This window comes from Oculina patagonica, chromosome 9, assembly GCF_052425735.1.
Source record: "Oculina patagonica isolate OP01 chromosome 9, crgOcupat, whole genome shotgun sequence".
Classification (NCBI taxonomy): Eukaryota; Metazoa; Cnidaria; class Anthozoa; order Scleractinia; family Oculinidae; genus Oculina; species Oculina patagonica.
In genome coordinates, this window is record NC_135766.1 from 15,561,730 (window position 1) to 15,586,927 (window position 25,198).

The 25,198-nt window shown below is 38.9% G+C and overlaps 2 protein-coding genes across 4 annotated transcripts in view; one reads left to right on the top strand and one right to left on the bottom strand.

Annotated features, from left to right (window-relative positions):
• LOC144666804 (uncharacterized) overlaps positions 1-16,588 on the top strand; it is a 40,160-nt gene extending 23,572 nt beyond the window's left edge. Inside the window, exons 10-21 of one of the 3 annotated variants that reach the window (XM_078528207.1) lie at positions 674-819; positions 2,378-2,668; positions 3,757-3,881; positions 4,017-4,170; positions 5,268-5,378; positions 6,547-6,725; positions 7,620-7,742; positions 8,074-8,144; positions 11,508-11,548; positions 12,008-12,104; positions 14,256-14,355; positions 15,698-16,588. In XM_078528207.1, coding sequence (XP_078384333.1) covers positions 674-819; positions 2,378-2,668; positions 3,757-3,881; positions 4,017-4,170; positions 5,268-5,378; positions 6,547-6,725; positions 7,620-7,742; positions 8,074-8,144; positions 11,508-11,548; positions 12,008-12,104; positions 14,256-14,334 — 1,417 coding nt within the window. In that variant the 3' untranslated portion in view covers positions 14,335-14,355; positions 15,698-16,588. Of the gene's footprint in view, positions 1-673; positions 820-2,377; positions 2,669-3,756; positions 3,882-4,016; positions 4,171-5,267; positions 5,379-6,546; positions 6,726-7,619; positions 7,743-8,073; positions 8,145-9,876; positions 9,957-11,507; positions 11,549-12,007; positions 12,261-14,255; positions 14,357-15,697 lie in introns of those variants that run through there. The other 2 variants (XR_013573231.1, XR_013573232.1) reach the window with 2 other exon arrangements.
• LOC144664975 (uncharacterized) overlaps positions 1-25,198 on the bottom strand; it is a 72,094-nt gene that overhangs the window by 26,366 nt on the left and 20,530 nt on the right. The window contains exons 23-29 of the mRNA XM_078526166.1: positions 25,072-25,193; positions 24,086-24,264; positions 23,388-23,510; positions 23,006-23,076; positions 22,633-22,673; positions 21,899-21,995; positions 20,274-20,373 (exon numbers count right to left, since the gene is read on the bottom strand). Of these exons, the coding sequence (XP_078382292.1) occupies positions 20,274-20,373; positions 21,899-21,995; positions 22,633-22,673; positions 23,006-23,076; positions 23,388-23,510; positions 24,086-24,264; positions 25,072-25,193 (733 nt within the window). The remainder of the gene's footprint in view (positions 1-20,273; positions 20,374-21,898; positions 21,996-22,632; positions 22,674-23,005; positions 23,077-23,387; positions 23,511-24,085; positions 24,265-25,071; positions 25,194-25,198) is intronic.

Below are 25,198 nucleotides of genomic sequence, written 5' to 3' on the forward strand. Positions count from 1 at the left end.
CCGTTTTCAGTCAAACAAAAGCACAAACAACAATAAACTACAAACACTACCGTTTTAAAACTCGATCTTGCCGTGAAAGAAATGTATATTCGCCTTTTAAAGAACTTCGAGGCCTTTAATTCCACTACAATAGTTCTTTTGCATCTACAACGGTTGATGACCGGCTATAACGATTTCGGAGAGCAAAACTTTCATGTGTTTGTTAGAACGGCGTGACAAAGGGAAAAAATTCACAATGCCGGTTTGGATAGGAAAAACTGGATCTGCAGGAACGCGCGTCTACAGTCAATCATATTCAAGGATTCCGGATTGCACACCGAAGGGATGCCTCAGAAAAAAATAAATGATTTTTATTCTATTCGACATTGTCTCGACCGTTAGGTTTATCTTTTGATTTAGCACTAACGATACTTAAATACATAAAGCCAACTTCAATTTTAAAATCATAGAATATAAAAAAAGTCCTAATGGTTCACGTTCCTATAAACAGGTAGGATTTGTTCATCTCCAATTCGATGCTGTTTTCTGTGCTACAGCTAAAAACGCTCGCGTGCGCAGTAGCCGAAGTTTGTAGTTATGAAAATTTTATGGAGCCATCTTATTTTAGGTATGTATAGACATGTAAAAGTAGCAACACTTCAGGCGCCCTATAATCCTATTTTCGTTTTATTAGTAATGAAAGCGTGAAAGCAGACATCAAGATTCTAGCCACGATTAACACAAACACAACAGAGAAAGGCGACGCTATTGATCACATCATCGAGGAACTCGAATACTCTTTGTGGAAAGGACTCAAAGTTACTGCGATAGTAATTCCAGGTAAGTTAGGAGATCCGTTTGGTCATTGTGCTGTCTTCTTTGGCAAGAAATGTTTCTGCTGTAGCTCGTTCGAACCGAGTGGCACACTGCTACTTGAAAACGTTTGGGTGGAAGTGCTTTGCTCATATTAGGGCTACCCATCCCTTCTCAGAGCAAATTTGCTACCCTTTGCCAGGACAGATCAACTAAGAAAAAAAAAAAAAACGGGACCCTTTTCCAGCGGCACATGCCCGTATAGCATAGATAAGGATTAATTGGCAAAATAACCATTTTAGCACATTAAAAAATGTCGATAGGGTTCAGTGCCATTTCAACCCTCGGACGTAAAAACGGGAAGGGAGGATGGATGCCACCCCCCATAATATTTTTCCAAATTTTGAAGAAAACTATTTACCCTACAATGCTGAAACTTTCAGTAGCTGTTCATTCATCCTTTTCGGAAAATTTGATATGTCAACCATGTGTCCATGATATCTGACGTTCCCATGGCAACGTCATAAATACAGGCAGGTCTTGTCTAAAGTCGTCATTTTTAACATACCGTAAAATTCCGGTTATAAGCGCCCCCACCGGTTATAGGCCCATCTACCTGGAAACAAAAAAATACATCCGATTATAAGCCCCTCCGGATATAAGCCCCCCCCTCTACCGAATGACAGTACTGAACAGGGTTAAATGTTGCTTTGTTATGCGTTTTTTTACTTAAAAACGTATTTCGATCACCACTCCCGTGGCTCGTTTCGAAACGTTTTTTTTTAATCCGCTTTTAAGCCCTCCCGGATATAAGCCCACCCAAAACCCCTTACGAAGTTGTATAAGCTCAGGGCTTATAACCGGAATTTTACGGTATTTCTTTATTTTTTCCAGTTTTTTGAAACACAATTGCACGATTTGTTTTTTTTTTAACATTCCATAAGCATTCTGGCTTGATTTTGCACCAATTTCCGATATTTTGGAACTTTCTCAGAACATGTTAAAATCCAAGATGGCTGATCTAAGATGACGGCTCTAATGACGTCACGTGACGTCATATGACGTCACAGCCAATTAAAATTATGCCACCTTATAGAGTAAGCTACAGGCATTCTTCTCAGTGCAAAATAATTTTGCTACGCCTTTATTCAACGAAAACTCCGGGGTGGGTTTTCATGCCCCCCCTTACCCTTTGTACGATGGTGGAGGTAGGAATTTGCTTGTATGTCCGAGGGTTAAATTGATGTGCACATAACAACGCTTTGAACCCCAGTGAGAGATGTTTTTCAAAATTTGCGCAAATGCTGTTTATACTGATTTGACAATCATATAAAAAACTAAAAACAAATCAACAAGGTCAAAAAGGTTAAAAATAGTGTTTTCTCTCAGATTTCCATGGCGATTGATTTTGACGTAGGGACGAACTGAATATTTGCATTGGTAAAACTTTTACAAAGCTGTACTTAAACGTTAACGTGTAAAAAGGAAAATGTTTAAACCATGAAGAGCTACCTTAAACTGACTATGTTAGCATTTCTGCATTAACTTCATTTTCTGTTGGCTTCTTTAACTAACTTTTATTCAGACAAGCCGCCACCGCCTAAAGAGTTGTCAGTGAAAAATGTACAGACAAGGTATATGGTACTGACCTGGGATGAGCCGAAATATGGCAGCCTTTACCAGATACACAACTATACCATAGAGGATAGGAAATCAGCATCGGAGAACTTCACAATAGTGAGAACACTACCATATACTCAGACTGGAATGATATTAAAGGATTTACAACCCTCCACAGAGTACACCATTCGATTATCAAGCAACAACAGATATGGAAGGTCATATGGTGTTTTTGTAACGGAAAGAACATTGCCTGGTAAGTGCTATATTTACGCACAGGCAGAGAAGTCTCTGTGTTTGAGGCCGCGTGACGTAAGCGTCACGGTATGCGCTATTTGATCCCATACATTCACTGTAACTTGCAACTCGTCATCGCCCCAAGCTAAAGTGGCGTTGACGACTATCGAGGAATTAACGGCCTCAAAACCCCATATAAACACAAAATATCACAAAAAAGATGAAAGGTAAGTGGACTTTATTTATCTAGCTTACAGAAGATGAAAGTTTGGGATGAAAAGATGCGAAATTCAGTATTTTATGGAGCATGTCTTACGATCAGTTGACTCAAGCGGAGTTGTTGGATTTCTCTGTTAATCGTCCATCGCTTAACTAAAAAGGCAGTAAGTTTTTTTGTATATATTTCAGCCGACGCAGAAAAAAGTTCTCAGGACAGGATGGTCATGTAACTACAAACTTTCTATGATGTAACCACAGTACTGAAAACTTTAACTTTTAGCAAAATGATCAAGAAACTGCCACAAGTACAATTCCAGCTAGATGGCTTTTTTAAATATATTTAAATTACTGCACTGGGGTGACACTTGCACCTGTTCAATAACAGAGTATCATCTTTGTACAACATAATTAACCATCCATATCCAGGCATTAAACAATGGCGAGGGCCGTGCTAGGAGAATATTGGCTACATGTCTTGACAGAACGGACCCTTACTTCCTTCGTGTAAAGCGGGCGGATATAAGGCACACAAAAGTGATTCGAACGCTAACCTATGATGGGTATTACTTTTTTTAGTTTTTGCTATTTCAACTGTCTTTGTTGTGTTTTTTTTTATCCCTTTAAATTAATGGCGAATAGTATAGGATAATTAACAGTGATTTTGAGGTGAATGGTCATTCTTATTATTCAACATATAGTTGGGGAAAAAATCCTGCTTTTGACATCTAGGCGAAGGGGAGCCATTTTGTTTGCTTGGAGGTGCATAGCAATAGATATTTGGGGTTTGAATAGCCAATCAGAGCGGGCAAAAAGCGTTATTCATTGGTTTGGTATATACTAATCGTCGTTATCGACGCGCTTAACTGATTAATGATTTTATTTGTACAGACAGGTTCATCCGGGATCTGATGCTGATTATCGTGTTACCGCTGACCTTAGCTGCTTTATTCATCGTGGTTGCTTGCTTCAAGTTTTTCCGATCAACTCGTAAAACGGAACCGGAGAAAGAAGGGGTAATAAAATTTGCCCATCAAGTACCTGCCTCTTGTAACTAATATAAAGTGGTGCTTCCGGCTTATTCCTTTTCCCCTTTAAAACAACAAAAAAATAAATGTACAAAATAGAAACTTGCAATTTTTCTCTTTTAGACAGAACTTGGTATTCGTGGCGATTGGCTTGAGATTCGTAAATCAGATCTTACACTTCAAGAAAAGTTAGGAGAAGGCGCGTTTGGCGAAGCTTATAAATGTCTGTTAAAGGTAGATGGAAAAGCAAGAAAATGTGCGGTGAAAAAACTTAAAGGTAAAGATTTGACTGCATGTCCATATTCCATTCGGGGGTGGAAGCGGAATCATTGGACTCTGGATATTCATGATTCCTGTCTCATTTTACCTCAATGATTTATGATTCATTTATAAATTTTATTCAATATTCATGATTCATTTTCATTCTTTTCACCCAGCTTTCAAAATAACGTGTTACCAGTTTCTGTTGTTTTTCACTTACAGGCAGGTTGCGCATTCCGGTTTCCTGCTAACAGAGTCTTCTTTTCCAAGTGGAGACTCTTCTGGCACGGAAATATGCCGGAAACTGATGTAAAACATTTTCAGTCATCAAATTATTTCTAAATATTCACTGTGGGTAACATATTTGATCACTGTAAAGTTAGTATTAAAGGGATGAAGATGTGAAGCCAAGGGTACAGTCGTGTTTGCATTGCTTTCCTATTGGGGGGTCTGGCATGCTCCCCCAGGAAATTTTGAAAATAAGATGCTCAGAAATGCGATTTCAGGCCATTTCTGGAACATATTTGTTAAAAAATTAGTAAAATGACCCATCAGTTTAATTTTTTTTTGTTACATTCTATATTCACAAGCATTCAATATCGATGGAAGCATTCATTTGTTATTTATGATTCTTTTGGCCATCTCCGTTATTCATGATTCCCAAGTTTTAAACACAAATATTCATTTTCCTACCTTTCAATGATTCATGATTCATGATTCCGCTTCCACCCCCGATTCCATGGTCAGTATGGCATACGTACATTTGATAATTGTAATAATTTTAATTATTTAGGTGAGGGTCACATCGTTTTCTGTCTATGATTGTAAACTGTTTTTCCCTCGTCAAATAAAGTTACTTACTTACTTCGTTTACATCACAATCATTTATACTTATTTAATAATAGAATTATTCCATTCGCACTTGTTGGATACGAGTGGTTATAGCCAACGAGGCAGGAAGAACTCGGGGAAAGCAGACGAAAAAACAACAAAACATGATTTTTCTGTTTTATACTCTGATAAAACATAGGTTTTTAAGTCAATCAATGCGCGCGCGGACTCCTAATATCTTTAATACAAGTGTATTTAAAAACTGAACATTTTCAATTGCAGCGAACGCTACAGAAAAAGACAGGCGGGACCTAATAAACGAGCTACAAATCATGGTCACAGTTGGTGAGCATCCTAACGTCGTTAGTCTCATTGGAGCTTGTACAAGGGGCGGTAAGTCAGATTGAGATATTATCGCATGTCTGGTTAAGGCTAAAATGGTAAAGAATGGTCTGGTTCAAATGAACGAAGCGCTAGTCACAAATGATGTCTAAAGTAGTCGGTTTTTTTACTCAACGATCTCAAAAGAAGGGAGGTTCAAAGGATTTTCTTTAGCTTCGTCCAAGTTTTTCCGATGTGATTGAGGGTAACTAGGACATGTTCTATGATAAGAACGGCGGCGTAATGGTAAGTGTGCTGGTCTTGGGATCTAGCCAACACAATGACCCTGGTGGCGTCATTGTGTTCCGTTCTTTGGCAAGACGCTGTCAGTGGATAGGAGCGATTCGGGAGGCGGGGGGGGGGGGGGGGGGTGACCCTACGACATGCGGTGATCTAGCATCCCATTGTGTTCCACCATCTAGTGCAGACTTAGTCCATTGTAATACCTATTCTAAATAGCAGAAGCAGTAACGGTTGGAGCAGCCGAAAAAATAGTAGTGGCAGCAGTAGTAGCATAGCAGTGACAATAGCAATAGCAATAGCAAGATCAATAGCAAAATTTGTAGCGATAGCAATATTAATAACTCAAGCAGTAGAAGTAATAAAGTGTGGTCTTAGTGACGCATTTCCACCGTATTTTTATTTCTCATCTTCTTATTTGTTAAGGCTGGAAATGTTTAAACAAACAGTGAATCATGAAGATATACTAGATGGGAGGCGCGGTGGCCTAATGGTTAGTGCGCTGGACTCCGGATCGAATGGTCCGGGTTCGAGCCCTGGCCAGGGTCACTGTGTTGTGTTCTTGGGCAAGACACTTTACTCTCATAGTGCCTCTCTTCACGCAAGAGTATAAATAGATAACGGCGAGTTTACTGCTGGGGAAGGAGGTAATCCTGCGATCGACTAGCATTATATATGCATATAACTACTCCTTGCCGCTTACTGCTGCAGAAATCGGGATAAGCTCCGGTCTGACGACCCACTTGATTCGAAAGCAGGCTTTTCCTTACTTTACAGAATTACTAGGCGATGTGAGGATTTTGGGTGAGAGGAAGGTTTTCCCAAACAGGTAGATTTTAACCTGTAACTACACGTTTTTTTTTTCTGGCCTTACTGGATTGCATTAAGGCAGCAGTTCGTTGGTATGGCGAAGGTCATATCTCTAAACGTTTTAATCTAGAGTCAATACTGGTCGTCGTTCGCCTGGCTGAGAATGGTTGTCTGCTGAATCAACTGAAGAAGAGCAAAGAAAATCAATATTACAACGATGCAGAAAATATTGTACACTTCTCACAAATTGACAAAACGAGGATCGCAAGAGACGTGGCCAGTGGCATGCTTCACCTTTCTAACAAAAAGGTAAATATACTTATTTTAATAATAGCATGCTACTTTACTATAGTATACCCTCCCTCCCATCTCCCTCACTCGACTACAAACCCCAAAAACAAGCTGCGTAAAGAGGATTAAGGACGTTTGGGCTAATTGTTTATGCGCATCCTTACTGCGCACGTAATTCATGTCGCAACGTCACGCCACGTCATGTATGAGCGCGCGCGCTGAGAAAACTTTCCAAATACATATAGGGTGGGAACCGTTGGGTTAACTTCGCTTGCAGTTTACTCTCTTAAACGATTGGTGACCCAAATTTTTTTTCGGGATATTTAACCTTTTGGGATAAATCTCTACCGTTTGACAAAAAATGAGCCAAATTTGAAGTTTATTATTTTTTCATTTTCTCTTACCGCGCGCGATCAAATCAGCCACATTTTGCAGCATTTTGCTGTTTTTAACGTTAACAAATCCAACTGTTAAAGACAAGGTCTACTCTAAGAGACTTAAAAAAATGAAATATATTTGTTCAATAGGCTCACTCAAATAAATTGGGACAAAGGAAGTTGGCCTGCATTAATTCATCCAAAATATTTTGTTGCCAGAAGCAACAGAGGTCATATTGAGTGACGAAATCAAATTTATCCAAATAAGCGCCTTCTTTAAGATATCATATCTCGAAAACGAAATCGGTGACCCTAATTTTTATTACATTTCTGACATAAGTAACTTGTAAACTAGCAGTGGTGAAAGTTTAAGAAAAATTGCAATGTTGGAATATTTTCGCGCGAGCGTCCTAAGCAAATATAATATTTAAATTATTTGGATAATACATACTTGCACCTACTTGAGATGATAAAGGCATTTTGGTTTCTTGTTCGTAAGGGTGTGATTTAAGCTTTGTTTTTTGTTGTTTTGCAGTGCGTTCATCGTGATCTTGCAGCAAGAAATGTGCTGCTTGGCAGGAACAATGTTGCCATGGTTTCTGACTTCGGCCTGTCACGTGATGTGTATGAAAGTGGCGAATATGAAAACATATCAGGGGTATAATGATATGATTATTTTCTCGTCGATAAAGTTAAACCTCCTTTTAGCGAAAATCCTCGGGATTGACCAGAAAATGAAACAAAAAAAAAAAGCTTGAAAGCGATGTCCGCTTATGGGAATGTAAAAATGGAGAGTTTTAATGTAGCTTGAGCCACGACAAAGTGCCAGCTTATGAGAGTTTCCAATAAGCGGAAGATTTCGTCTGAATGCCAATGAAGTCGTGTCAAATAGCTTTTATCTTATATCAGTCACCGTACGTTATGACTTCAACTGGTTTAATTTTGTGTTAAAATTTTGTTTATTTTTCTGACGTTGTTCTTCATACCAGGGAATGCTACCAGTTCGTTGGATGGCCCCTGAGTCGTGCGAAGATTACATTTACAATACCAAGACAGACGTGTAAGTTGACTTGTTTGACTTGTTTATGAAATTAAAGGTGGTTTAATCTGGTGTAAAGTTGGTTTTTCAACTTTACACCATCAATTAAATGTTGTTAAAGGTGAGGTGATTAAACCGAGCTTTACACAACCGTGTGTAAATATGATTTAAAGTTGGTTTGAAGAAGTCTCTTTATCTGCCTTTACAATTGAGTGTAAAGCTGGCATAAAGGTCAGCTTTAAAAAATCTAAAGTTAGCGTCAAGCTGATTAAATTCCAAATGTAAGCCAGCTTTACACCACAGTAAAGTTATGTTTTTGTGCTGTGATAATTATAAAATTTCAAATTAAATGAGACTTACCTGTAAGTTGAAGTTTGATTATGGTTCTGTGAGTTATCAGCCGGGAGTGTAGGGAGTGTATGAGAGAGCGTAGCGCAATGCATCAATCATGCTTCAGAGTGCCCAGTAGTTGCACTTTGATTATAAGACCACGCTGGGTGGGGTGATGAACTGAGATAGGGCGGGCGAACCACTCCCTCACTCCCGGCTGATGACCCATAAAAACATAATCAAACTTCATCTTACAGGTAAGTCTCGTTTAATTTGAAATTCTATTTCGTTATCAGCCTGGGTCGATAGGGACTGGTACGAGATTTTAGAGCAATCATTGAGACACTATTAATGAAAAAGGACTGCAGGACACAATACACAAGGAAAGATATGGAATTTAATAATTGCTCAACTGACACAACGCATAACTTGCATAATAAACATGCTACTATGAAGTATAAGAAATAAGTAAGTAAGTAAGTAAGTAAGTAAGTAAGTAAGTAAGTAAGTAAGTAAGTAAGTAAGTAAGTAAGTAAGTAAGTAAGTAAGTAACTTTATCTAACGAGGGAACACTTTACAGTCGTAGACTGGTAACCCTGTGACCCTCAATAATTTAAAAATATCTAACTAAGAATAATTACAAGTGAGTGGGTAAAGAATTTCATAGTAAAGTTTAGGTAGTAATAAACGTTTTTCCTCCTTCTTTCACCCTGTTGCTCTTGGGGCATCGTAGCGTGATGTGACTATAACGCGAGGATCTAACCGATTTGTCACTCACACGTATATCATCGTATTTGATAGGTACTCTGGGCATTGACCATGTAGACATTTAAAGATTAGCTTATTGTCATTGATATTAAAAAACTGCATGTCAATGACATAAAAGGATAAACGATCCTTGGTTGCCAAATGCAGAATCGTATCGCCAAAATTGAACACTTTCTCAGCTGGCTAATAACGTTGGAATGCAATCTCATTAGACCATGTTGATATTTCTCTCTGCCAAAAAAGAGGTCGATGCAGAACGAGTACTGTGTGCTGCAAACTTTGACACATCAATACCAGCAGACTTCAGGACATTCTTGCGCCACCTGGATAGGGTGTCCTTACTAGCTTGGCCATGAGGTTTTACATGGCTAAGAAGTTGTTGTTAACAATCCTTTCTGAAAACTTTGTTTTGCTTGATGTACTCTAATAGATGTTTAATAACACATAACTTTTCATCTTTTGGATAGTGCAGAAACTCAACTGGTTTTAGGTGGGTACCCCCACGACTTTGTTTAACATTCTCAGTAATTACAGAGGTACACCTGAGGTCAGAGAGATCCATATTTTCGATTGAAAATAATTCGATTGTTTGATACCTTTGTCCACTTAGCAGGACGTACAAAAAGGGTGAATTTTTAATTTAATTCCTTTGTAGATAAATCCCTTGTCCAAGCTGAAGAATAGTGGATAACAGTCTATTCTCTTGAAGCATGGTTAGGAAATCAGGAACTAGGGGTAAACCTGGAGAAATAACACTACACTTCTTTTTTTTTGCAAAATTCTATCCACTTCTTCAGATGGGACTGGTACTGAGTATTCGTTCGCTCACGCGAGGAGGAAGTGAAAACTTTTATGGATCGTTCAGTAAATCCTAAACCTACAAGTTGTTGCTGGACAGTAAACAAATAAGAAGGGGAATCTTTTTTGAGTGTACACAGCTTTTGGTGTTGCTGGGAGTCTCAGCAGAGTCCTTGAGGGGCGAAGCCGGACTGGAGGAAGTACTAGGAGAGATCTCAGCATGGAGTGCCATGCTTGAGTTGGCCAGTCGGGAACTTTCACCACACTACACTACAGGCCTACACTACAATTGCTACACTACAGGCCTTTCGTTCTGTGCGGCAGATAGTCCCTTTATTAATTAATACATTATTTGATTTTCGTTCTGAAATTTTACATGATTATCTCGGCAATTAGCATATGTTTTGCAGGGGCCAGCCAGCCCCCGCAGCTCGAGGGTAAATAAATTTTATTGATTGATTGATTGACTAGTTGCTCGATCCTGAATGATTTTCTGAAGTACGTGTAGAATGCAACTGAAGGGGGGAAACAGAAAAGCGTCTTATTAGCCCATGAAAAAGAGAAAACATTTATGAATGATGGCCCTGGATCTAGGGTGAATGAGCAATAAAAAGACAGTTGCTTATTCAGTCGGGAGGCGAAAAAAATCAATATTTATTCTCCGAATCCTCCAAGTCAATATCCTCGTCATTGTTGCTATAAACTAAATTTATCTGCATCATCTACATCATGTTGATGCGGCGTATTTGCTTTCTTCACCCCTGAAAACAGAAAACGCGGGAAGTAGGCTTCAATTGTGTAAAAAATTGAATAAAGCTTACCTCTGGAGATTCCTGGTAAACTTAGCGATGAACAAGGGAGAAACAGACGGTATAAGAAATCACGAAAACGCTAAAAAGTCGATGATTTTTTTTTATTTGGTAAAAGCACACACTCCTCGTCTTCTTGATGCGAAGCACGACACAACTGATTGGTGCATTGCGCTACGCTTTCGCGTACCAGTCCCTAACGACTAGGCTGATGACAAAATAGAATTATAGATATTGAGCTGCAATGTGAAATTTGATGGCCGCGCAGAATGGTAGGAGCATTTATTGTTTTTAACTTGTTAAGCTTGTCTTAATCTTTACATTTATACACATTTCGGTATATGGTAACACTGTTTTAATGGGCGGGTTTTCTCCCAAACAGCATGAACTAGTATCCAACTAAGGGAAATCATCCATACAAAGGTTATGTAATATGGTAATGCGCATGCGTGTTCGCCTTTTAGGTATATGGCAAGATGACGTCATTCATCAAATAGAATGATAAAAAACAGTTGCTTCTTTGTGTGAGAAACACATGTCAGCTTTTTGACAAATCAGAGCGACAGCTTGCCGACCATTGTTTTTTCCTAAAAGTACTGCTAGATCAAGTCAATTATATGATACACACAGTTAAGTTTGCTTGTGTAACATGTGAAAGTGGATTACGTTTTCTTTGCAGCTGGTCATTTGGCGTGCTTCTATGGGAGATTGAATCTGGAGGTAAATATTTTCCTAAGAATTGACTTGTTTTGTCAAATGAGTAACTGGTGAAGGCACATTTTGCTTTTGAAGTGTTAAAATACTAGACCATGGGCGCGTAGAATTGGCCGGCTGTTCCGATTATTTTGAACAACGGATTCTGTTCCCGAATCTACCGATCTGGCCGGCCTGTTCTGACACATGGTAAGCGTGGCATCGTCAGCGTCATTATTATGGTTTTGTCTAGCGGTAACGTTTCATCCCCTTTTCTTTTTCAGAGACACCGAAAAGCATATCCATTTCAAATAAATCGTGTTTCCATTTTATAGCGTTGGTCACCAACTTGTCTAATAAGCCGTAAATAAAATATCGTTTTACATAATATCTTTACAATTAGTGAAATGCGTATAAAGTACTACAATCTGCAGCTAATTTATGGCAGACTTGCTTATTCACATACACTCCTGTTTTCTTTTTTAGGTAAAATGCCGTATTCTGGCCTTGGAGGAATGGAGGTTGTCGAATTTATCAAGTCAGGAAAACGACTAAGAAAACCGAATGGATGCCCAGATGAAATGTAAAAATCATTTTTAAATGACTAGCTTTGATGACTTTGTTAACAATGATATGTCTTTTCAAGTACCAGGGATTCCAGCAAGCGGACTTCTTTAGGGAAATTCCGCAAGAATAACAGAATGCAATTATGCAAGCTAAGACATAACGTGGGAGAATGGTATTAGCACATGTTTATGTTCATTTACCTTCACTTTCGTAAAAAGACATTTCAGAATTCTTTGTTTTCACCCACGTGACCTCCACCTTGACGACGGTTGCTATCCGCCATGTTGGTGTCCAAACAAAATCGCCGAATAGAGACAAGAGAAAGTAAGCGTGGAATGGTTCTTTGCGTGTTTTTGGATGTGGAAGTAGAAGTGACCGAGATAAAGGGATTGGATTTTATCGAATACCTTCAGTGGTAACCAACAAAGGTGAATTTGAAGAAGAACTGACTACAGAGCGGAGAGAAAACGGATAAAAGCCATCAGTCGCGGAGAACGAACGAAAGACGTGCTAAAAAGCGAACGGGTTGTGGAAAGCATTTTGTTTCTGGAAGCCAGCTCCTTTCTGGAATAAACACGACGTAGATTGGGTGCCCACATTGCAACTGGCAAGAAAAATTATCGCCCTGAATTGAACCATCAAGCGAAAGCAGAAAGAGAGAAAGGACAAAGAAGCGAGTGCAACGCGGCGAACGACAAGAACGCTTCTGGAAAGCAGCCTCCTGTTGCCCAAATGAATAAGCCAAGACCGAAAAGAAGAGGGAAGTTAAACGAAGGGGATGAGGATGCCTTCTTCTGATCTGGCGGCCATAGCAGTAGGAAGGTGAAGAAATGGAAGGGGCGAGGATGCTGCAGCCAAACCACTGAGTGACTACATGTCAAAAGAATCAAGCTCCTAATAAAGATTTGACACTGACGACAAATCGCTCTACACGGGCACCGTTATGGAGGTAAGGTTGAGCATTCCCCCACAGTACACGCCAAACACGTCGCCGACCGAAAGAGCAAGACTAGAAGCTAAGACAAATGCACCGTGCAGGACTGCAACCGGACAACAAGATGTTCCCACTGGAGAGACACAGGTGCGGACGGCAGCGGGAAGGAGCGCCCCAAGCAGAGAAACTGACCCCGCACCAGTGGAACACCAAAGGCAGAGCGGACGAGAGAGAGAAAGGACCCAGAGAGCAGCAGAGGACAGGAGGGAGAGAAAGAGGGAGGACAAGAAGGCCGCACAAGCAAACACGGGAGGGACAACCGGCTCGCCCCGCGGCGCCGCAGAGACACAGAGGGGCGGGGCGCGCGCGCGCGCGCCGGGCAAGGGGGGAGGGGGGCGCCGAGCGCGGGACGCAGCGGGGGGGGGGAGGGGCGGCAACACGGAGCCCCAGGAGAAAGCCGAGGGAGGGCTTGTGGCGTAAAAGAGAAGAGGACAGGAGCACAGAGAGAGAGGGACGGGAATTAGGAAGGCCGAGGTCCAGTTGAAGCTCGATCCACTGCAGAGGTGACGACTGGGGCTGTCACGTGATACTTAGTGTAGGAAGAGAGGGCAGGTGTGAGGAGAGGAGCTGCCAGCAAAGCTGAGCACGACATCCATTTCCTCACCATGACACAGCAGAGATGGTGAAGGGAGGGAAGGGTGAGAAAGAGGTGGAGACTTCCTGATCCCCACTGATGGAATGGATAGGGAGATGGATTGAGCCCTTCAGTAAATAATTATTTTAGTGGATGAAGTTATTAGGCACTGCAGACAGTGGGGATTAGCGAGTACGCGCGTGAGGGACAGGTTGGAGCAGATAAAGAGGAAGCAAAACCCGGGGAAGAGTGGTTGCGAGAGAGAGGGTGGGCGTGCGCAAAAGTGAGGGAATGAAAGATGACTATGTGTGGGGACAAGGGGAGGAGGAGGAGAAGGCACACAGGCCGGGGAAAGAATGACGTCAGCTGAAAACCGAGAATAAATATTAACGCTATAAAAAACATGACGTTTCGGCGACGACATGTCGGCATTATCAAATGCAAAATTTTACAAGGTACGGAACGATATTTATAGAAAAAAAAGTGAAACTAAGCTACAATAAATGAGGCGTGGAAACAAAAAGAAGAAAAAATTTACACTGTTACTATTACTATTATTATTATTATTATTATTATTATTATTATTATTATTATTACAGTTACGAGATCATGATGTCATGCTGGCGTCCAGACCCCTCACAGCGGCCTTCATTCGTTGAGCTTGTGACGTCAATATAGCAGGAGCTGCAAAGTAAAGAAGTAAGAAGCGAATAGAACTTAACAGAGAAAAAAAATGAAAAAAACAAATTAAACACGAATACTGACAGTGGGCAAGTTATACAATCTTGGCAATTTTACGCTTTAATTGTTGTATTGATCTGAATTAAAACAAGATCGTTAAACAGTATAGCCTCATTTGCCACACTGTTATAAGACATATTTAAATGAATTTCCGCGCGAGCCTTACCGTTATTATTCCGAGTTACTTTTTTCCAACATTAAGGGATAGTTAATTTTTTCTTCCCTTTCTTTCTTCTGCTTTCTGGCTTTGCCTCTTATACCCAGGATCTAACATAAGTATTGTTTAATAAGTACTTTATAATAGCGGAGCTCCCAGCGGCACGAAGGGCCGTAGAACAGAGCCTCATATCCGTAGAAAATTAACAGCCCCGTGCTTTAGGTTTTTCTTGGTCGTCATGGCCAGCGGAATGGTTCACGGGCGCGGTGTTGCCCAAACATGGCGGCCAAACTCCAGAAATAGGTTTAAGGTTATGGTTAACGTCAGCTTACATCTTTGATATTGGACATTCGTGTCATAGTCAATTGACAGCTGTCAATGCAAGATATCCGCTGACCAGTATCACATGACCATATCGCGGGCTCACATGTGAAACTCGTCTAGTTCGAATGCTTTTTTTTTAAGTTTACCGCTGACCAAGTAATGGTTTACATTGGAATCGTGGGCTCAAGTGCTAAATATTTGCTGTTATCAGTAAAGTCGAATTTTCGAAAAGGGTGAAGTAAATAACCGGGGAGCTTCGCTGTTACGCTTGGCTAAATCTATTTAATAGGCTGGTGTATCTGGTATTTTCATAAAACTTCGTGAATTATGTGCGTTCCGGTGTTTTTTTTTCTTCCAATGCCGATGATAGACTGTTCACAGTCCCCTATTTTTCCGTGAAGTCGTAGAGATCGAACGTTTAGTTCCATGGGCCGCCATCTTGGTTCCTGAACGCGAACGAAAACTGGGGAGACTGCAAAATGGTGTGCGGGGTGGTTTTCGCTCCTGTTTACGAACCAAGATGGCGGTCCGTCGAACTCAACGATCGATATCTACGACTACACGGTAATATAGTGAACAGTCAACTAAAGTCTAGCCATTGTGGACGCTTTGCGTAGCCAAACTAAGGGTTGTGTATCGCATTAGCGTTCAATTCTTGACATATCTGTCCTTTGCATACTTAGTGACGTTTTTTCTGCTCTAGAAAAGAAAAAAAGTATACACCACCACCAAACTACTTTTTCAGAAATTTATCGTCTTTGTTTGCGTGATCAACTCTTTTTTTCCCCTTATTTTTGGTTTGTTTGCTTGTTTTGTTAGGATTCCCTGAAGGATAAAAGCCTTGAAATCGATTCTCAACGAAACATCAATCTGGGAACAGAAATCGATGACCGCGGAGAGGAAAATACTGCCATTTAGCTAAACAAGTCATTTGCTGAATAATACTGACTTGGGTTGTAAGAGAAACTTTTTAGCGGCAGGATAAAATCGATCGGAAAAATCACCAGCATTTATCTTTCTGGTGTCATTGTGGCACATTAGACGATTGTTTAAACAAAGAGACGCTATTTGTATTAGCCTTTTTGTAATCGTCATTCTATTAACATTAGAGAGGCTAAAAAGTAGACTGGACTAAATTAGTTATGATGTAATCAGAAGATTTAGGTATTTTATGCACAACCAATGGTTTCTTTTTCTATCTCATATATTTATGCTTAACTTCCTTCTTTCATATCTGATTAAAAATATATATTAACGCTCACTATTAACTAACTTAGTATAATGATATTAATGTACACATATATTAATTTAGTATTACTACTACTTGAATTCAGCATGTCTCTATAGATCCGAAAAAACGCAAAATTTTCGGTTTTGATTTAGTTAAAGTGTTAAAGACATGATCGTTGTTTTATGTTATGCTATAAGCTATGTCTGAGAATGAGTGAATTCAATTAAGATTAGAGTAGAAGGACATAAAAATTTCCGGTACCAAATCCAAATGACAAACTGACTTTAAAAGAAATTATTGCTAATCCGAATCCTGGTAATTGCCAGTCTGAATCTTAAAGAGGGCAGTCTATTTCAAAAGCCATGAAATCCATGCCATCAACGATTCATTTAGTATATTCGGCTATTTGGCCCACCAGTCATTACTGTAATTCTAGTGTTATCATCATCTGTACTGTAATTGTTTTCAATGGTTTAAATAAATTTATCAAATAAATATATATATTTTGAATCCGGAGTCTCTTCAAACATGAAAGGTTCATCAATACTAGTCCCTCTACAAAGGCTTTTTATCTTAAGCCCAGGAAAGAAGAGGGAAGGGGGAGGGAAAATTGTAAAGAAACCTTTATCAGCAAGCCAAGGAACAAAATTGAAGTATGAGGAAAGCGTAATTTAGGTTGAACTTTGCCCCAGCTTTCACTTCGTAGCGTATAAAGTTCTGGTCACGTGATCTATACTGTTCTCTTTAACCCGCATATTCAGACTGGGCATTTTTGGATCTTTTCAGACCTTAGTTAGGTGGATTACCCCCTCCAGAATATTTGAGCAATCACATAGTATGTCCGAAAGTTTATCTTTTGATATACGTCGCGCGAGATGATGCCGTCACATCAGGTGACAATTATATCATAATTTCAAATAGCCGCTATTGTAAATCCACCATCTTAAATTCCACATTCTTCCAAAACTTCAGAAAACCACCGAAAATTACCCAAAGTACTCAGCGTTTGGTTGAGTCTTAAAAAAATGTTTTAAGCTTTCAAAGTCAGCACGGGTAATTCCCCTCCCAGCTCCTGTCTGGATAGAGTTAAACATCATTTACTTTTCCAGCCAGCTTAACGCAACTACTTCAAGTGAACATCCATTTTCTTTTCTTTTTTTCCCCTTTTTTGAATTTCTTATTAAAATCAAGATTAGTGAAAAGCCTATTTCTCTTCATAGGACTTAATGATGCCCTTAGGCAAAGTTCCTTTAGACAGCAAAATGAACACCTCATTCCTGAGCTCCCGAATATGAGGACATCATGCGTCGCACGTGACATTCCATACACCTCCCCTAGAAAGTGGCTTTTGTGGTTCCAAATTGCATATGATTAAATTCAGAGGCGCCCGGGCCACGGAAGGTTCGTAGAGGTTTACCACTGGAATATTGTCGTTTTACCGGGGAAAATATTTAACATTGGGTACTTTATCGGTATGTATTGGTAGAGTTACTATCGAAGCCTTTCAATTTGAGGGGTTTTGGGTGAAAAAGGTAAACTTGAGAATTACAGCTCAATTTATGAACACGGGTAGGCATTCTGACGGATCGAGTGTGCGACCTTTAGCTTCGCTTTGATAGTTAAGAGCACTTTTAGAATTAGCATATTATGCTAATTTTCACTCGTATAACAAAGCTTATACACGGATTTGTAATATAAGATTGATAAAACAATAAACAGTTGACAATTTCAGATCGCTCTATTTATTTTTAGTCGTGTCTTAAGCTTTGGCTACCTGTGATATAAATAGCAAAAAGTGCCATCAAACCTTGCTTGGCTTGGCTTGAAAGGCAACTCGGGTTACATTGTTGTGTTTCAAACGCTAAGTTACATACATTTCTCCGTGATTCAAGCATACACTTACAGTAATTTTAAAGCGTTTACAGTATACCTTATATCATTACCCTTGCTATAACTATATTATTCCCAAAACAGTGCCAGTAGCAAAAATAAGTAGAGGCTGTAAAAAACTTTGAAAACAACAACAAACAAACATAGAATAGTGGAATACAAATCGCTCTGACAATTTCAATCCTACTTGTTCGGAAATTCTTTATGGATACAGACCTGAGAACACCAGCTACCATGCTTTCAATCACTATCTTCTTATTGCTAAATATCATCTATATCTCGCAAGAAATCAGTCAGAGACTCCTAGCATAAAGGTCTTTCTTGCCTTACTGGAAAGCAAAATTAAATGTGAAAGACAAATCGCTATTAAAAACTCTAGCTATAAAAAGTATGAAACAAAGTGGACCACTCTCTGCATAAGCGATGCGGTAGCTTTCTTTCCACTGTTTAAGCAAAAGAGCCAGGTTTAGGTGCATTTTCTTTGTCTGTTATATTTATCCTTTATCATTTTAGTTACATTAGATCTGTTGTTATAGTGAGTAGCTGTACTAGTTTAGTGACAATTTCAGTTTTTTTTTGTAAGTGCAGTGTAAGTTCTGTCAATTAGCTCTTGTGCCATGTATAGTTTTATAGTATTTTAGTCTCTTTTGTATTTAAAAAATATATATTTCACTGTAAGTAGTAAGCATCGCATTGTAAGTAGTGTAAGTGTTGTAAATAGTATACAGTGTCGAATTGTAAGAAGCGCAAGTGTCGTATTGTATTGTGCACAGCTTAAGTATTTGTACAATAAGTAGTGAGTAGTGGGCATACTTTTTTTGTATTTTTGTAAGTGATGTGCTTTTGTGTGTTTGCAATTAAAAAAAAAAAAAAAAAAAAAAAAAAAACAAACAAACAAACAAACAAAAAACAGGGCTTAGATAATTTGTTTGTAGCTTTCAAAATAGGCTATCAGTGCGGATTCAAATTGAAAATGTATTTTTAAGTTCACTTTAAGTTCACAGCCGCGTTAGCGATGGTGTCAAAGTCTTGAGTGTCCAGCAAAATGAAATATCATCTTGTTTTTCATCTTTTTTTTAGTACTTAAACAGAATATAATGTAGAATAATATCATAATACTTACTTACTTCATAGTGAACGTTTAATTTTGATTTTATCAGACCTGACATATGTAACTGCAGTGTAGTAGGATAAAATAAAAACACTGAACACTTATAACATATCTAAATTTCCTGATTACTTCATAATTAACCGATTCAGAATTAACAACACTCACGAAACTTTTAAGGCAATGTCAGTTATACAATCACGATTTCAGTCTGCGGTATTCGGTTTTGAAACTTTTTTATCTCTAGCATTAAAATTACCAAAAGGCTTAACAATAGCATCTGCATTTGTTTTTGTTTTTCTGTTGTTCTTTTTTTTTTTTTTTCCATCTAGCGCCTTATTTATGCTACACTGTGGCACAAAAAAGGATAAATGATGGTGACCTTTTTCTGAGCGATTTTATGCTGCGGATAACAATTCCCTTTAACTAAACAAGCCAGCTTTACGCCAGAATTACGTTGTTGAACTAAAAAGCAGTGTTTTCTTTATCGTGGACATCGATTTCTGTTGCCAGATTAATGTTTCCTTCAGATTCAATTTCAAGGCTTTTATCCTTCAGGGAATCCTAATAAAAGAAACAAATAAATAAACACGCTTAATTTCGGGATAGGTAGTTTGGGGTCATACATACGTGATTATCTTTCCTAGAGCGGAAAAACAACATCTTGGAATTTGAAGCAAGGGTTAGATATGCCCACAATTTTTGAAGGCTAATGTTGTGCACAACCCTTAGATAGGCTTAAACATAGAGCATTTCCATTGACAAAAGCTAACAGAACGCTCATAATTTATGAAGTAATATGAAAATGTCAAATAACCTAATTGTTAAACAATACTTGCGTTCTATCCGGGACATAAAGGGCAAAGCTAGAAAGCAGGTGAAAGAAAAGGAAGGGAAAAAAAAGCTATCCTTCAATGTCAAAAAAAAACCCATTGAAACATAACAAAAAGCGTTGGTGAAAATACCCCTTAACACATGTAACAGCGTGCCAAATAAAGCTATATTTCAATAATCTTGTTATAGTTTAGATCAAAACAATAATTATAGCGCAATAATTCACCAAAAGAGTAGAGGATGTTTACATTTAGTGTTCTTGTTTATGTCTAGTTATTTTCATTTTGATATTCTTTCTGTTTTTAGTTCTCATGAAATATTTGACATCTTACCTCTTTGCTTTCCAGCTCCTGCTCAAGCGACGCCACAAGCTCACCAAATAAAGGCCGTTGTGAGGGGTCTGGACGCCAGCATGACATCATGATCTCGTAACTGTCATGATAAAAACAACCATGCAGTTTGCTCAAAAAATTGATCTGAACGAACAATACATTATAGAAAGATACGGAAGATTGCTGTGTTTACACTTGAGCGTTTTACCGAGGTATTGAAGTTTACTTACCTAGGTAAATATTCTGCGTGTGTAAACGCCAACTGATACCTTGGTAAACGCCGCCCGAGACAATAGAAAGTTAACCAAGGTAAAAGTTCGATTAACCCTGTGATCAGGCATGGTATAGGTCGGTAACCAAGGTCAAGATGACAGATATATCCGCTTGTATATATTTCACATTCCCTGGTGTCCAGATTGCGTCAGTGTCATTTGATCACGTTTTCGCGACTTCGTTTCCACGTTTGTATTTGATCTACCTATCAATCTGGTGTTCTTCTTTGCCAAATCCGGACCAACCACTCGGACAGTGTAATCGAACGTATCTCTAGATATTCTGATTTGATTTGTGTAAAAGGGATTTAAACCAGAAATTGTTTCTCGGCAATGATCTCGCACGTTCAGCGCGCATTGTCTTTTGAAGCAAAATCAATTTCTTTCGCCTCGACTTCTTGAAGTACAGCTGTACTGCAAAAGTAAGAATCGCTGAAATATTGTGACCTGAGTTCGCAGCTCAAAAATAATAAAAATAAAACGCGAGGACTACAAGAGCCACAGCTTTTCTTTTTCTTTGGCCGCCAATTTTATTTGATCGTTATCGTGATTGATGACAGAATTACCTCGGTTATTTAAGCCAGTATAAACACTGTACAAATGTACCAAGGTTTAGTCAGTAAACGTTAATCGCGGTAAATGCTCAAGTGTAAACACAGCATTAGTTGTTAACGTCAAATCCTAACATAATGAGCTTTAGGAGTGATAACCAGCCCCCAAAAGTATTTGCGTCGGTTTTATGATACCTTGCCTTTATCTTCACAAAGTCATAACATAAAAGCACACAAAACAAGAAACGAGGATAAAAATATGGGTTTACACACTGACGCTTGACACAATCAAAAAAGAAGCCAAATGAAAGGACAGCTGGAAGTTTCTACTTGTATATGTTTGTCAGATAAACTCATAAACTCGAGGTTGGCAATTGCAATAAACTAAGGCATTAGTTGGGTGCTACATTTCCAGCTCCTTTGAATGTGAATGTAATTCAAGACCAGTTGAAATCATTACATATACGTGTAAAGTCTGCAAAGAAGAAGTGGAGAGAGGGTACTACAGCATGACATTTTCAGTAGCTCTTTACTGACGGTCTTCGTCAGGCGATCGAAGGAGAAAAGAGGAAAAGAAGTACGTGCTCGTCTATGACATTCTGTCTGTTCAGGGGAGATAGGATGAATTTACATGTAAATGCCGCTGGTAGCATCTGAATATACCATGCTTCCATGGTGTATCTTGGAAGGTTTGTAAACTGATAAAAGGTTGCTTGATTCCCTGGCCCCTGGTCCTCTTGAAGCCCTTACATCTCACTGCCAACAAAGTATTTCAAGCTGTTCTTTTAAATATGATATTTACATTTTATCTGGGCATCCATCTGGTTTTGTTAATCGTTTTCCTGACTTGATAAATTCGACAACCTCCATTCCGCCAAGACCGGAATATGGCATTTTACCTCAAGAAGAAACGGTAATATTAATAAAAAAAAGTCTGCGATAAATAAGCTGCCGGTTGTTTTAATTTCTACGTATTCGACTAATTGTCAACGTATTATGTACAATGATATTTCATTTATGCACAAAGTAAACCTCTTTCCGACACCTTAATGGAAATAGGATTTATTTGAAACAAATATGTTTATAGGTGTTATTGAATATAGGGTAGAAGATTAAACGTAACCGCTTAAAACCAAAGCATCAAAGACAAGTTTAGTAAACGGCGTTGAAAACAATGATGACGAAGATGATAATGATGATGATGATGATGATGACGGCGATGACGACGACGACGATGATGATGTTGATGATGATGATGATGATGATGATGATGATGATGATGATGATTATAATGATGATCGTCATGATCATGACAGTATTAACTGGCCGGCCATACCGGAATATTCGAAAACAGAATTCCGTTGTTTGGTGGATTTGTGCGAAAATCGCGTGAAAAGGCCCAATTCACATTCAAAATCAGCAAACCAGCCGGCCAGTTTTAAGCTCTTGGTCTGGTATTTTACCCCAATAAGAGCAGAATGTGCCCTCACCAGTTACTCATTTGAAAAAAAAAAACAATTCTAAGGAAATGTTTACCTCCAGATTCAATCTCCCAAAGAAGCACGCCAAATGACCAGCTGCAACGAAAAGATAATCCACTTTCAAAAAATATGCAAGTAAACCTAACTAGATAGGTATTGTATAATTGACTTGACCTGGCAACAATTTTAGAAAAAAAGCTCTCGCTCTGATTTGACAAAAGCTGCGTTTCCCACACAAAGAAGCAACTGCTTTTTATCGTTACTATTTGACAAATGATCACCTTACAGTACTATATCTAACTAAAAGAGAACACGAGAGCATCATAATTTTATTACTACAGTATGATGGTTGTATTGCTTTCTTATCAAAACGTGGAACCTATTTTTTTTAATCTTAAATTGGTTCGCTTTCAAGCTAGTCAACTTACACGTCTGTCTTGGTATTGTAAATGTAATCTTCACACGACTCAAGGGCCATCCAACGCACTGGTAATATTCCCTTGTTTGAAGAACAATGTCAGAAAATTAATCAGAATTCTAACACAAAAACAGCTGAAATGATAATGTACCGAAAGTGATATAAGATACATGCTTTTTGACTCGACTTTTTTTACATTCAGGCGAAACACTCCGCTAACGGAAAACTCTAATAAGCAGACACTTTATCATGGCTTCAGCTACAGAAACTTGACATTTTTACCTTCCATAAGCGAACATCGCTTTCAACCTTTTTTTTTTCTAGTAGATCCCAAGACCTTTCGTTTACCGAAGGGTAAAAGTTATTGATGGAAAATAAATGTAGTCTCATACCCCTGATATATTTTCGTATTCGCCACTTTCGTACACATCGCGTGACAAGCCGAAGTCAGAAACCATGGCAACATTGTTCTTGCCAAGAAGCACATTCCTTGCTGCAAGATCACGATGAACGCACTGCAAAACAACAACAGTAAACAGTAAACTTGGGACTTGTTAGCACTTAAAGCTCACAAAGCCTCGCCATTACCGAAAAACTCCATGTGACGTTGATAAATACACTACGATTTTTACGTTTCCGCTTCTTGTATTCAATTCGATAATAACCGAAAGCAAATAGTCTAAACCGTAATATATCAATAAAATTTATTTATTATTAAGTCATTTTTTTAAAAAAAAGTTGCCAATAATGCACGAAAAATTGCCCTCCCGCTCCGATGGACTGCTCAGTTCATTGTTCGACTGTAGTTTCCTTTGTGGCCCAATTAGGATTTTCATAAGTCGGACACTGGGTTAAAAATATGTGAATTATAACAAGTATGTGCATTAGGAAGTGGAGGGTAAAATGTGTATATAATAAGCTCATCTTGAGAGAAAAAAGCACAAGTATGTATTATCCAAGCTACCTGTTTTTTTCTGTTCGTGGTCGAGGGTGAGGTACGTAGAAGAGGGTAGATTTTATTTGCATGAATTTCCATAACTTGTCATGGTACAGTAAACTAAAATGTTATTATAAACACAAATATATTTACCTTTTTGTTGGATAGGTGCAACATGCCGTTGGCCACGTCTCTTGCGATCCTCGTTTTGTCAATGTGTGAAAAGTGTACATTTTTTTCTGCAACGTTGTAATATGGATTTTCTCTGTTTTTCTTCAGTTGATTCAGCAGGCAGCCATTCTCAGCCAGGCGAACGACGACCAATATTGACTCTATAGTGAAGATTACAACATTAAAATGTTTAGAGAAATCACTATCTTCGCCACACGAACCAACCACTGCCTTATTGCAACCCAGTGGAGCTAGAAATCTACCTGTTTGGGAAAACCCTCCTTTCACACACAATCCTCACGTCGCCTAGTAATTCCGTGCTCTGAGTTAAACATTCTCACTGTTTGTTGATACCCTTCCGGTCATAACAGATGAAAAGAAGTTGTTTTAGAACACCTATTGGCCATATTAGGTAGCGCCGGGTGGAGAAATGAAATAATGCGTCACTAGGGCCATAGTTTACTACTTCTACTGCTAGAGCTATTGACATGCCATTGCTATTGCTATTGCTACTGCTGCCACTACTAATTCTTCAACTGCTGCCACCGCTTCTGCTTTTGCCATGATTTAGGGCATGTGTTTGAATAGGCAAAGTCTTCGTTTGATGGGAAAATAAAATGGGATGCTAGTTCATCATAGGGTCGCAGGGTTCCCCCAGTATTATTAATTATATATTCGCCGGTATCTTTAAAGTGTCTCGTTTAAGAACTTAACAAAATGACCCGACGAGGGCTCTCACTTGGACTGCTCGTTTTGAAGTTCAGCGCTCTAGCTCGTACGCCGCCGTTCTTGCCCTAGAACTTGAATTATTTTAGTAATAGAGCTATAGAAAACCCTTTGAACCTTCCTTCCTTTGGGATGGTTGAGTGACAGAACCGACTGATCTGGATATTTTGTCTGGTGCTTCATTCAATTAAACCCGACAATTATTTACCATTCTAGACTAACCAATTTTCAATTTGACTTACCGTATCCTGTACAAGCTCCAATTAGACTTACGACGTTAGGATGCTCACCAACTGTGACCATGATTTGTAGCTCGTTTATCAGGTCCCGCCTGTCTTTTTCTGTAGCGTTCGCTGCAGTTGAAAACGT